This window comes from Mus pahari, chromosome 13, assembly GCF_900095145.1.
Source record: "Mus pahari chromosome 13, PAHARI_EIJ_v1.1, whole genome shotgun sequence".
Lineage (NCBI taxonomy): Eukaryota > Metazoa > Chordata > Mammalia > Rodentia > Muridae > Mus > Mus pahari.
In genome coordinates this window covers 87,449,305-87,464,130 of record NC_034602.1, presented here as the reverse complement: position 1 = coordinate 87,464,130, position 14,826 = coordinate 87,449,305, and the positions used below count along the sequence as shown (strand labels likewise).

General features: G+C 43.5%; 1 protein-coding gene across 1 annotated transcript in view; it reads left to right on the top strand.

Annotated features, from left to right (window-relative positions):
• The window catches only part of Prkg2 (protein kinase cGMP-dependent 2), a 106,703-nt gene that overhangs the window by 7,593 nt on the left and 84,284 nt on the right, over window positions 1-14,826 (top strand). Inside the window, exon 2 of the mRNA XM_021210645.2 lies at window positions 4,906-5,379. Within this exon, the coding sequence (XP_021066304.1) occupies window positions 4,919-5,379 (461 nt within the window). The 5' untranslated portion in view covers window positions 4,906-4,918. The remainder of the gene's footprint in view (window positions 1-4,905; window positions 5,380-14,826) is intronic.

The window sequence follows — 14,826 nt, the reverse complement described above, 5'->3', positions numbered from 1 at the left end:
AGAGAGAGAGAGAGAGAGAGAGAGAGAGAGAGAGAGAGAGAGAGAGAGGCAGACAGAGAGAGACAGAGAGTTTGTGTATGTGTGTCTCTCTGTGTGTACCTGTTTATGTGTGTGTGAGTGTGTGTGTATTTGTGTGTATCTGTGTGTGCACCTTTGTGAATCTCCTTGTGTGTGTCTGTGTACATGTATACTCTCTGTGTATCAGTGTGTGGTGTGTATATATGTGTGTGTATCTCTGTTTGTGTCTCTGTGTATCTGTGTATGAGTGTGTATTTGTTTGTGTCTGTGTGTATGTCTCACTCTCTGTGTAGCTATATGGGTGAGTATGTGTGTGTGTGTGTGTGTGTGTGTGTGTGTGTCTGTATGTCTGTGTCTGTGTGTATGTGTGTTTGTATATATCTCTGTCTTAGTGTATGTGTCTCTGTGTGTGTGCCTGTGTGTGCATGTGAGGGTCTGTCTCTGTGTGCTTGTGTGCTTGTGTCTCAGTGTATGTGTGTGTGTGAGTATGTGTGTGTGTGTATGTGTGTGTGCATGTGAGTGTCTCTCTCTGTGTGCTGTGTACCTGTTCATGTGAATGCATTTCTATCAGACTCCAGAAGAGTAGAGAGAGCAATGAATATTATCTATATCAGAACCATACTTAAGTTTTTAAACTACTTGAGAGCTAAAGGAGGGCAGACAGCAAAGCCACATTTTGCCACACTGAGTGCCAGGTGTGACTCCGCCCACAAGTCCTTCCTAGAGTCTTTGCTCTGTGGGTAGCTTCCTCTGCAGAAGGAGAATCAGGGTAAGGATGGACGCTGTGGCATTACCCTCTCCTCCTGCGAAATGCCACAGCTTCCTCTCCTCTCTCTCCTCCCTCACGGTGCAGAGTATCCCCTCTCCAGTGAGTTCTGTTATTGTGCCTTCAGAGATAACTCAGTGAGCCTTTTTGACTTAAACATTTCTCTTCAGTATATGGGAATGAGGAGACTCTATACTAAGGAGTTGACAAGCTTGAGGAGACCTAGAAATTATTGATAGAATTTTGGTTGCCATTCAAACTGTTTTCTCATCTTCAGCCTTTTGCTAGGGCTTCTTTCCTGGTGTTTGTTTGTTTGTTTGTTTTATTCCACAGCTTATTCTTTTCTCAATGGGACATAATGTCTAGGAAGAGTAAGGTCTCACTCCCACAAGAGAATATTTGCGTCTCTAAGGACTTCTTGTCTGGAAGGTATCCACTTCCTTAGATTTCTGCCTGGTACAGAAATTCAGTTCTGTGTTTTCCTTCTATAGAGACATAAATCTATCTCTAGCCCCGCCCTGCTAAAAGAGCCTTTATATGCCTCATGTCTCCTGCATGTTTTGCATTTGCAAAGGGATGCTTTTCAATCTTCATCATGACCCTTATGAGATGGAGATAAATAGACCCATTTTATAGATGCACATGTGAAATTGGAGATGACATGTAATTTACAGGAGGTTGGAAGAGGGGGGTTGCTTCCTCCTCTTATGTACCTTGAATCTGTTGCTCAAGTTAAACTGGGCTTTTAATCTCTAATGTCATTTCTTATTGCATCATCCACTGTCCTCTAGTGTAAAAATGATTTTTAATAACCTGTAGCTGCTAGATGGATGGAACAACGTCCTGCAGCTCATTTCTCCTCTGGCTACCAATTCGTATTTGAGAAATCGCTTACCCTAGTGACAGCTAAGAAGCACACAGTGTGAATCTAATCAGACTTTATGTGGCCAGAGGCTTAAAACCTTGCTTTAGGGGGGTAGCAAAACTTAAACAGGTGACGTGAGAGCTCATGCCAGTCTTGAAAGACCCAGGAGCTTGTTTAAGTCAGTGAAAGGTAAGTTAGCTGCTCTTATCTCTTTCTGCTTCAGGAATTCTAAATACTCCACATGGTTTATACAGCTTTAGGGGTGACCTCAGGGAAGCAGAGGAGACTGTGAGGGTTTAAAGCTCTACACTTAATTGTGCTTTAGGTTTGTAAGATGATTGGGCTGGTTGGTACAGAGTTTGCACTGTCCATATAGAGCAGTGATTCTTGACCTTTTCATATGTAGGGCGCTATAACTTTTTATTGTTAAATCCAAGTGCTAATATCCATGAGAGGATATGGCTATACTCCACAGAGTATATGGTACTCCAGGCTCAGTAAACAGTTGTTTCATGAATACAGAATGAGTCATTAGTTCAATATTAAATTTAAATCTGTTTATGCTTGTCGTGCTCTCTATAAGAAAATTCTGTTTCCTCCTTACCTCTCCTCAGCGGAAAATGCTTGTCCACAAACCAAAAAAAAAAAAAAAATCTGTCTAGAAAAGAGCTTAGGGCGGCATGACCAAGGCTTGCACACATGTTAATTTCAGAGAGCTATGGGAGCACCTTTTAGAATATCACTCAAGTTGATTCTTTCACGTCTCAAACTAACGTCTGATGAGTTGCTTATTCTGGATATGAGCCTGTCCGGGCTCACTTCTTTAAATTCTTCTCTCCTCCAGCTTTCAATGCGATGCTAATGGGTAAGAATAGCAAATGCTGCTCAGTGAACAGAAGCTTAAAGGTTAGACCTGCTCCATGTCTGCTGCTGTGGAAGCAACTCTGCATATGCTTAAGTTTATTAATGGATGCTCCCAGCGAGAATCCAATGCTGAAAGACTTCCTGTTTCTGTCTTGATTTTGTGCAGTTTCCATTGGCTGGTTGTGCCTGTCTAAAATTTGGAGACTGTTAACTTTTTTTTCTGCATCTAGTCAGCCTCCGTAGAAGCCACAATTAATCTGGTAGAACTCGTGAACTCAAGTCAAGATCTTTGTTTCTCCCTGAGCTAGATATCCGAAGGGGGAGCTGAAAAAATGCACGTTTGTAGACTTTAGTTTTGATCCTCCATTTCTGATTTCATAAAATCAGAATTAATCCAGATGTTTTTCACAGTTGATGTACAGTTCCCCAGACTAAGCCATCCAATACTGCAATGCTTGGTGCACCAAGAGCAGTTAGTTAGGGCAGCATCTGCTGTACTTCAGCTGTGCAAATTCTGCTGAATTTGAAAATTCTGGATTTTGCTCACATAAGTTTATGAGCTGCAAATGATTTACATTTAAAAGTGATTTTATTTTTTTAATCTTTAATTATGTGTAGGCTCCTGTGAGTGCAGTGCTTATAGAGGCCAGAAGGGAGCACTGGATCTCTGGAAGCTTGATTCATAGGTGGTTTTCAGCAGTTGGTACTCTTAACTGCTAAGCCATATATCTCCAGCCATGATTTACTTTTTAAAAATTTCCTATTATTTACGTGAAATTGGCTTAGTAAACCTAGACATGCTACTTGATTTCTATTGAAGTACTAATATCAATGAAAGAAAACTTTTTGATACCAAACTTCTGAATTTATACTAGATGTTAAATAAACACAAAGCTTTGGAATTTTAAAAAAAAATACATAGCAAATCGACAAAAAATATTTTTTATAATCCCCAATCTTCTTCTTATACCCTGATTAGTGATAACTTTGGGGTTTCCAAGAGGCTGCGTGTGTGTGTGTGTGTGTGTTGTGCGTGTGTGTTTTGTGTGTGTATACATATGCATATATGTCACTGTTTGGAATACACTTGTAAGCTACAGGTCACAGGGGTCACTTCTCAGCAGCCATCCACCTTGTATTTTTGAGACAAGAGTATCTCACTAAGATCCAGGATTGACAAATTAGGCTAAACTACCTGGCCACCCAACCCCAGGGATCTTACTGTCTCTACCATGCCACCACGGGGATTAGAAGCCTGACTGTGCATAGAACTCAGGTCTTCATGCCTGCATGTTCAGCACTTTCTAAACTATCTCCCCAGCCCTCCTGTGAGGAGAGATCCCCATCTTTTTTTGCAAATGTATGTGGTGTTCATACATGTATGTGCATGTTCATGTGTGTGTGCACACACACTTGCATGCATTCACATACATGTCTGTGCCTAGGCAAGCTGGAATTTGATGTTAGGTGTAAATGTATTTCTACTTTTTGAAGTGTGGTCTCTCACCCAGTCCAGGAGCTCACCGATTTGGAGAGTCTCCCTAAACAACTTGCTCCAGTCGTCTCTCGTCTCTGCCTCCTTAGCACTAGGAATACAGGCAGGCTGCCATGTCTACCCGGAATTCATGTGGGTACTAACTTAGTTCCTCACACGTGCTTGGCAAGTGCTTAACCCACTGTGCTATCTTTTGAGCCCTGAAGATATTCTTAATAAACGAATTGAGCATCACACCACAGGCCATCACTTTTTGCACTACTTGGTTTTGGGACCCAACGTGAAGGATGTAGAAAAAAAACTTCATAGTGATGTTTTCTTCTCAGAGATCATGGCTTAAAGTTTTTAACACCAGCATTGATGGGAAGACAACACTTACTAGTGTACTGGGCAAGAACAAATTGCTATTAGAGCAACACAGGCTCTGTCTGTCTCTACCCTATGAGGAATGCAAATGTATTATTTCTAAATCAAGAGGAGCTTTTTTTTTAAATGTAAGCCCAGTGGGTGTGGTAGTTGTAATATTTTTCAAGCCTCTGTCAATGTGAATGCTCCTTTGCATTTAATCTCTGCCGTGGTGACATCCAAATCGCAGCCCTGTTAGGATGTTTTTGATAACTATCCAGAGATAGGGCCAGTTGTAGAAAATGCTCAGGTGTGATGCCTGTTCTGCTGAAAGGATAGGGAAGAATGAACCCAAATGCTAACCGCTCTCTAAAGAGGGATAAAGGAACTCTGTCATTAGTTTCCTTTGTAAGAACGGAGGGTTGGAGGGTTTTATTGCTCATCAAAGGATAATGACTGCGGTGCCTCTGTTTATGAAGCAGACTGGAAAGGGGAGGGCCATTAGAAAGTGGAACTCCACATGCTCACTCCCACTTCTGTGCCTGCCCTTAGGTCCCTGAGCAACATGGGAAATGGTTCAGTGAAACCCAAGCATGCTAAGCACCCTGATGGCCAGTCAGGGAACATCAGCAATGAAGCCCTGCGGAGTAAGGTGTTGGAGCTGGAGCGGGAGCTGAGGAGGAAGGATGCGGAACTTCAGGAACGGGAGTACCACCTGAAGGAGCTTCGGGAGCAGCTGGCCAAGCAGACCGTGGCCATCGCGGAGCTCACAGAAGAGCTGCAGAGCAAGTGCATCCAGCTGAACAAGCTGCAGGATGTTATTCACGTGCAGGGAGGAAGCCCACTGCAGGCCTCTCCCGACAAAGTGCCTCTGGATGTTCACCGCAAGACTTCAGGCTTGGTCTCTCTCCACAGCAGGAGGGGGGCGAAGGCTGGAGTGTCTGCAGAGCCAACCACCCGAACCTATGACCTCAACAAACCCCCCGAGTTTTCCTTTGAGAAAGCGAGAGTCAGGAAGGATTCCAGGTAAGAAGTTTCTGTGCCCTGTTCATTCAAGTGGCCATCACGGTTGGAAAGACCAGCGAGGTGTCCATGAGGCTTCCTAGACAGCCGGGGGGCATGGAATTCTCAGTTGTGGGGATGGAGAGCTTTGTGGAGAAGGTATCTCTTATTCTACAGCTTTTCAGATCTGGAATTGCCACTGGAGGCTGAGGGATACAGATTCTGAGACAGGTGCAACTGAGGGGCCGGGTTTGGAAGACACCATCTCTGTTCCCTTGACACTCCCAGAGGACAGAAGACCACTTAGGAAGTGCGCATGTCTGTTCTAAGGAAGCAGGCTTAACAATACACACAGTGGGGTGGAACATGCCCAGCAAAGCCAGCTTCCTAGGCGCTGGTCTGGGAGAGTCTTGAGATGGACCATGATGGGCGCTCCAGGAAGGATGACTTACTTCATCCCTATACTGTACGGTTCCTGTTGAATGCTGTTCCTGCCAGCCACCACGCTAGCTGCTTATCATAGACAAGACAGATCTATCCGTCTTGTGGGGAGAGAGAGTGCACACACACACACACACAGAGAGAGAGAGAGAGAGAGAGAGAGAGAGAGAGAGAGAGAGAGAGAGAGAGAGAGAGAGAGAGAGAGAGAGAGAGAGAGAGAGAGAGAGAGAGAGAGATGAGGACTGTATAATTATTAATTGGGATAAATGACACAGTGAACAGAAGTGCTGTCAGAGGTGTTGAGGATCTTTGAGAGAAGTGGGGTTGTCATGGAGGCCCAACTGATGGATGAGGTGACCTTTAGCTGAAACACAAAGGACAAAACTGGCAGAAATTAGGTGAAAAGAGCAAAGGGAATAAGTTAAAAGCTAGAATTGATTTCTAAAACCAGACTGCTTTCCCTTTCAACATGTAGTAAACGTGCATATTTATAGGATCAGTGTGATATTTTAACACAGGCATACGGTGTGCATTGAAAAACTTGGGAATTTAGGATTTGTGTGTTTTTGTTATATATTTATGTTTGGGATGAAATTTGAAACTTTGAAAGGAAATGTAGAATTTCTCCACTACTTTCTTCTTAAGTGTGTGCCAGTGTGTATTTGGGAGTACGGTTCCGACTGACAGTGTGTATTTGGGAGTACGGTTCCGACTGACAGTGTGTATTTGGGAGTACGGTTCCGACTGAAGTTTGATTTCCTGATTAGTAGAGAAAGATGAGTTATGGCCTCCTTTCTCTGTGGCCTTTCAATAAGCGCTTGTTAATTGACAAGAGCCTTGATGCTGTCTTGGCAGAGCCTGCCGCTCTGTGCAAGATCTGTGAAATTAAATCAAATTTTAATTTACTCACAGGCACAAGTAACATAAATCAAGACAAAACATCCAACTTAAACAAATAGCTGACTAATCTTGACAACAAAATTATGAAGGGAGGTTTAATTCTTCAATTTGTTGTCAGCAGTTGGAACAGTGGATAATCAATAAATACGTGAAGGGAAAATAGTCATACTGGGTTATTAATCATAAAATTCTGTAGCTGAATGAATCTGATTAACATTAGTCATTACAATGGTTTTGTGGATGGAGTCCAAAGTTTTGTTATTAGTTGGTTTAGAAGGGTCTTATCTGTTTATTCCTTTCAAAATAATAGTGGCATGGATTTATAAATTATAGTTATTATAAACATGTGCATATTTTCAGAACTTGCATTTGATCCATCATTCTTCATAATAGACTATGTATTTTGATGTATGAATGTATACTTATTCATCATATATCATGTCATTATACTTACACAGACATTGTGTGGGCATAAGTAATAGATTATTTACTGCTATGCCCAAATATTCTCAAATTGAATATGGTTTTTATATATGGGACAGTACCTGAGAAATCTTAGAACTAATTGATCTTTGGCTTTCTCTCTACATAAGCCACTATGTTTCTCCTCTTGAAACCAAGGGTTTGTTTATTTGATTTGTCCAAAGACTGCACTTATCTTGAGTCAAAGCGTCAGCCTCCTAGAGCTGAGTAACATGAGACACGCGTGTTCCTTTGAATTGTTGCTTAGTTTGTTATATTACATGGTAAAGAAAATCATTATTTATGTACTTAGGAAGTTTTAAAGCTAATCCCCTATGGTTTTTCTTCTGTGTATCATGAAGGGGGTCATAGAAGAGGCGAGGAGGTGGACCTCTGACCTCTGAGTAAGAATTATCAGTGATTCCTCTTACCCAGTGGTGAGCCAGTGGGCACAAGTCTATGTGTAGGTCAAAATAAAGATCAGGACTAATTGATTTTATTTATTTATTTATTTATTTATTTATTTATTTATTTATTTATTTTGCAGTAGTGGGGAATCAAAAGATGAATTGATTTCTTTATGATTAGTCCTAAATAGGACACCAGATAATTCATGCCCTAATAATTCTCATATACTTCGACAGAGCCTCGAGGTCATAGGTGAACCACTTAAGCAAACTATGGGCCCACCAACCCTTATTAACCAGTTTTATTTATTTACTCATGTATTTACTTCTGCTTTACTTGATGAGTGTAAAAGAGCAATTCTCCTTCAGTCCGAACTAGTAGAACACAGCTAAGTCGATCGGTTCATAGGGATAACCTTCCAGAGTTTTAGAAGTATTCACCAATTCAACTCTTCATTTTCCCACTCCAGTCTAGTTTTCAAGAAAAGACCCAAATAAATCTTAAATGTCTTGTAGGCAATTTAGGAAGACATTTTATAAGAAACGATGTTCAAGAAGTCAGAGTGCTAGGAATATGGCGTGTTGCTCACTGATGAGGCCTGACATACACAGCCCATTGATCTGGTCACTTTCCATGCAGAACTGGCTGGAGATGGAAGAATTCACTCGATTAAAATGACTCCTCTGTTCAACCCCGGGCTCTCATAATTTATTCATCGAGCTTCTCTAATGTTTCCTGGATGGACTTAAGCCTAAATTTATACCTAATATATATGTGTCAGATACACTTTTGGATAACTTCTGCTCTCCACACTTGCCCAGAAAGCTGTTGAATATGTGATATTTTCTTCTAAAAGAATACCTTTGTTAACAGAGGTCTCTTAAAATTAATAGCTTTTTGTTTTGTTTTGTATTTTGGTTTTGGTTTTGTTTTTCAAGACAGGGTTTCTCTGTATAGCCCTGGCTGTCCTAGAACTCACTCTGTAGATCAGGCTGGTCTCGAACTCAGAAATCCACCTGCCTCTGCCTCGCAAGTGCTGGGATTAAAGGCATGTGTTACCACTGCCTGGCCTAAAATGAATAGCTTAAGGGATCTAGGACCCCTATGAAAATCAAAAGATAGAATTTGGTGGGATGACGAGTTAAGAACCTCAAAATTCAATTTTGATAATCCATGAGGAATGGTCACTCACAACACCCCAGCCTGTGACTTTTGAGACCTCTGCCCAGCCACACTGTGACTGAAGAGTGAACATCATTGGTTTTAAGGCAGTCTCAGCTCATGCCAGCTTTGTTGACCTGGACACACTAAAATTTAGAGTTTGAAGAGGCAATCTGTACATTTTGCCTCTGTGCTGGTGTAGAAATTTTTATCTTCTATAGTTCTTAAGGATTAGGCTCTACAGTGGTTTAGTGCTGTCTAGTAGATCTTTGTACAGTGACTGAAAGGTTGTATAATCTGTACTGTCCAGCATAGTAGCCAGTAGTTAGATGTGGCTCTTGGATGTTTGAAATGTGGGTAATGCCTGTAAGAGAAAGAATTCTCAACTTCTGTTACTTATATACCTACATGTGCCTGAATAGGATTGGCTGTTGTCGTTCTAGAATATGTGTCTCCTGTTACTGTTATTGCCATTGGTGAAGTTGTGACCTCCGTGGGCTTTGGGAACGCTTTATAGCTAAATAAAGCAAGAGCAGTTTTAGGCCCCGGCCACAGAAAATGTAAATGCTTCAGGCAGACTGAGGTATCACAGAGCAGAATTGCTGTGAAGCGGCTCTGGATGTGTGCGGTGCTTTGTAGTCATTTGGCACTGAGCCCATGGACCAGTTTAGATCTTCAGATGCAGCCAGCCGAGTAGCATGCCGTCTGCTGCTGTGACGGGCGCCCAGGTTTACCAGAGTACCCTAACTCCTGGGAGACTTAGTACGTTCTAGTAGGTGCTCTGGTCTCAGGTTCCAAGGTAATGTTGGCGATTATCAGAAGAGCTTGGAGCTAGAGGAAGCTTTGGGGTCGTTTCATGCTAGTCTTGTCTGGAAAGAGTCTGGAAAGGCACTCGTGGGCATTACAAAAGATACCACAGTAGGTGGAGAACTCAGACTGGATTCTAAGACTGACCTAGAGACCTCTCATATTTTGGATCTACTCACAGACGTCAGTCCCACAGTTCAGGTCCCACAGTGCTTTACGATAACAAACTCTACTGGTTAGTAATGGTGATGCCTCCTCCCTCTTCCATGTGACATGGAGTAGAACCTGCCCACTGCACTGATATGTCAGTGACGTGTCACTGATGTGTCCTCAGAGAGACCTGTGAGGAGAGGGTGTGAAGAAGGGATTCGGCCCAAACTATGCCAGACATGGCAGAGCACATATGGTTCTGTGACTGAAACCCATGCTTCTTGGGGCTGAAACCAGGGAAGGGCTCAGTCTTTCTGTCCATGTCTGACTTGCCATAAGCACCAAGGTTGCCATGCAGCCAGAGGTCAGACCAGTGACTGGAGGGAAGTTCTCTGTTTCCATAGATGTTGCTTAGCAGACTCCAGCACTGGCAGAGCAAAAATTAGAAGCTCATGCTGAACGTCTGGTGGAACACAGGCAGCACATCTGGTAAGTGGCTGCTATGAGTGCCTTTCGCTAAGAACGCTTAAACTATCATTTGGAACCATTGTTCTTCTGTGAAAAGGAGAGATAAAACAAAGGCTTGCCATGGGCTTCAGATGTGGATTCCAGTGTCGGGGAGGACAATTAGTTGTGTTTGGCACTCCCACCCCAGGGGATGAATAGGTAAAAGTGGAAAATGCTGGTGAATCATACATTGGAGCGAGATGGGGTGGGGGGGTGAGCAAGATGGGGCGGGGGGTGAGCAAGATGGGGCAGGGAGTGAGGAAGATGGGGCGGGGAGTGAGGAAGATGGGATGACAAGTGAGGAAGAATGTGTGATTCTTATTTGTGCTTCCTTTCTAAAGGAGTACTGTAAGTGTGCATCGGGGAAACGGGTTTTTCCTCACTCAACAGGAAAGTTCTTATGGGAAGAAATAATGGTGATCTATTAGCGAATGTGTGCTAGTCTGCTGCTTCACGAACATGGGAACATGTAATTAATTACAACAACCCTTGAAGATAGTCACTTCCCTACTTCGCATATTACACATGATCTCTCTCTCTCTCTCTCTCTCTCTCTCTCTCTCTCTCTCTCTCTCTCTCTTTCTCTCATGCACACATGCAGATGCTTACACAGGCACAAGCACACACATGCGCGCATGCACACACACACACACACACACACACACACACACACACACACGCACCAACTGTGTGCTAGTCACAAGTCTAAATACCGCATAGTTGCAGAGAGATGCGATGCTTACAACAACTCTGTAGATCATGCCAACCCACTATGAGAAATCTGGGCCAGGAGGCATTACATCCCTCACTTAAGGGTGTAAAGTTCTTCATTTCTGGACAGGAATTCGAAGACCCCAAAGCAGCTCAAACTTCTGCTCTGCGTGATTTCTCCAAAATTAGAATCAGAAGAGGACTTTCCGTAATCTGGTTGAAAAGTCCTGTAGCAAACCAACTACCAAATAATAATAAATAGATCATTTAAATGCCATAATTAGCAAACCAAACAAAGTGCCACCAAGAAAATCCCTCTCTCTGCTTTTGTTTCTCCAAGAAAAAAAAATACACAATAGTCAGCAAGGGCTTCCCTGGTGTTGGTTCACAGTTCCAGGAATTTGTGTGGGATGGGGGGAAGGGGCTGAGTTAGTAACATAGGCGTGGTTACCTGAGAGCTTTTAATGAGTAATGAGAAATGTTCGGAGTAAACTATAGACTTTTACCTATCCAGTCTGGTAGTTAAGAAGTTGGTGTATATGGTCCCCATACTGCTAGCCTGGCCTCTCTGAGCAAAGCAAACCCTGGATCGCTCAGTCCAATGAAGGCACGGGGAAACAGAAAGCCAATTGTTTGATCTGATTGCTAGAAGCCATGGGTGAGGATTGCCAAGTGCCATGTGTACTGGAAGGCGTCAGACAGAGTGTTTGGAAACAGAGGTTATGATTTATAACAATAACGTTCACATAGACACCCAGATCCAAGCTAGCTGCTGAGGGATGGGATCAGGAGACAGAGTCATTATTTAACTACTAGCTGCTGGTTCTCTTCCATACATTATCTCTTGGGTGCTTTGGACTTAACTAATCAGGTATGTGTGCTTTCTCCATCATACCAAAAGTGAAATGAAAGCTCACGGTAATGTGTCACTAGACTGAAGCTTGTAGTGTTGATAGATTGTTGAGGAGGGGTTGCAATTTGGGTTGACCTGATGTCCAGTGTATATTCTGAACCAGATGCAGCCTACAGCATGAATGGCTTCCCTTAGGTTTATATAACCAGGCACAGAGGGGGGGGCGGTAAGGGGGCTGGAGTGAATGATAGGTACCCTTAAAATTTATACAAAAAGGGAGGTTAAATATGGGGGAGTTTTAAATGTGTCTAGAATTAAGTGCAGCTGGCTTGTCATCTAGAAGCAATTAAATGAATGAGTGACCTCTCCAAGTGCTGGCATCCGGCCTCTCTCACTTCCAGCCACTCCTCTCTAGGAATACAAAGGCTCTGTGCTAGAGCAACCTGTCTCTCTGTCTCTGTCCTCAACTCTTACGTGCCCTGCTTTGTTCGTTTCTAACCATTATTCCCTCTCACCACAACCCCGTCTTCCAGTCTGTCAGCAGCCAGGTCTTAGGGAAATAAGTAATAGAGCTTCAGAAGGTGCCCAGGATTCGAAGTCGGACTCTTTTGAAGAGTCTCAAGTTCAAGTGCTCACGCAGAAGCACCATGATAACCTTGAGGCCACGACTCCATGTACTACATTCTCATGGTGAAACTCGGTGATATTTTTATACTACCCAGAAGCCATATCAATTCTAACCAATAGTTTCAGGTTATAGCAGGCAGTAGGATGGCCCTGTACAATAACACATTCAAATCAATACTTAGTTACTGAACACGGAATCGATGGAGCTCAATCCTTTAGAGTTAAGGCACTCTTACCATTGTGACCTCACAGAGTGCTTCACAAGGTCACGGTCATCACCTGCAGTTCCTTTTTTTTTTTTTTTTAATTATTATTTGAGAATTTCCTAAGTGTATTTCAGTCACACTCCTTTCAAAATCTCCCAGATTCATCCTTCCCTCCTCCCAGATCCAACACTCATCCCTGCCACCCCCCTCCCCCACCAACGCCGTATCCCTTCCAGATTCACCCCTACATCCATACCTCCCCAAATCTGTTCCCTCTTCCTTCTTTCTTTTAGTAACTCATAGGCTCCAGTCTGTGCCATTCATTCACTCATGAGTACACGGGACTGTGCACTGGAGTACAGTCAACTCACCAGGAGCCACAGCCCTAAAGAAAACTGACTGGACTCTTCCCCAGAGGCCACCAGCTACCCACAGCATCTTAGTAAGGAGTGGGACTCACAAATGCCTTTCCACTCCATCCAAGAATGTTGGCTGGCCTCATCTTGTGTGGGCAGGCAACCATATCTTTGGAGAGTTCAGGAGCACAATGGTCCCACCATGCCCAGAAGACAATGTTTTGCTGTGGTCTTCCCCAACCCCCCAACTCTTACACCCATTCTCTCCTTCGAGCCTTGAGCCTCTGAGCCTTGAGGACATGGTATCGTCTAGAGGTCCCAGACATGAGTGAGCTTTCCAATGATGCTTATTCTCCAAGCCTTGAAGAGCCTTGAGCGTCTGCATTAACCACTGTGAGTACAAAAAGAATGTCTCTGATGAGGTCTGAGACCTGCACTCATCCATGGGTAGAGAGGTACTCATTTAGAAAGCAATTTGATACTGTATACATTTACTAAAGTAAATAGTAGCACACTCACTGCTGTGAGTGAGCTCTGAATCATGGCTTCTTGGCTAGACTTGCTGTACTTTAAATCTAACTGAACACATTCATGCCACTAGTGCAGTCATGGAAATATCTTGCCATGTGGATCATTATTGCATGAACACTGGATTCATAGCTGGCTAAGAGTCTTGACTCTTCCCCTGCAACCCAGTAGCCTGCATAGCACCTTCAAGGTAACACAGACATAGCTTAATCCCAGCTATTTTGACAAGTATCTTACTTTGCTTTCTGGCTCCTTAATCTGTAGGTTCTGTAGACCTTCTTGGTCATATGGGTTTGATACTGTGTAGACTGGCTTAAACCCTTGGCTTGCAGGTCTGGGCAGGAGCTTCTAGCTAGCTGTATTGACAGCCTTTCAGTGTCTTCTGAATCAGAATGAATGTGCTTTCCTCATATTTTCTTTTTTCCTCATAATCATTCTGTCCTAGACAGTGCATGTTTCTTGGCTAGGCACCCGTGAAAGGCAGAACTAGAAACAGTGCACTTGAGGAGACAGTATCTCCCCCTCCCCCATCCCCATCCCCCAACTGCCCATCCCCAACCCCTGCAAAAGCCAGCTCTATGTGTCAGAGGCAAGCATGGCCCAGGCGCTGGTCTCTTCAATCTCTGTAAGCCAAGTCCCTGCCTGACTTTTAAGATTTAAACAGCAATCCAGGTTGGAGGCAAGAAGAGCTAAGTCAAGGTCAAAGCTCTCAGGTGTCTAGACTTGATGGGAGCACCTCATTTTCGAAGAACGCCTTTCTCATCCTGTGATTACACCTCCTGCTTCAAAGTCTCGTTTTAAAATAATCTGTCTTTGAAGAATTTTTTTCTTAGTTATAAATATTTCAGGGCATTCTTAACTGGCAGGTGTCTTTTTCTTTAAATCTAGAGCCAGCAACAGCTAGAGGATGTTTTATATCTAATTTATATTAAGGTATGATTGGTCAGGAATCCTCATGTCTCTCTAAGTCTTCCAGTATTATGTTCTGTCATATCAGCTCAACCGGGGGGGGGGGGAGGGTAATTCCCTAGAAGCAGTTTTGGCAATATTTTCAGAAATTACAGACCAAGCTCCCAGGTAGGAAGGAAAGAAGTCACTGGAGCCCCCAGCCCCTTTCCACAGACCAGGGAGAGGGAGCTAAGGGTGTTAGCATCCTGTCTAAGCTCCGCCCCACAGTTACCTGGCAACAGCCAGGTGTGCCTGACTCACTACAAAAGCGGCTGCTTGCCCCCTCTTCTCTACCTTCCCCCTTCTCTCCCCATTCCCTTCCCCCTCTCTCCCCATTCCCTTTCCCCCTTCCCCCCCCACATGCTCATGGTTGGCCTCTACTCTTCTACTTCCCCTCCCTTCCCCC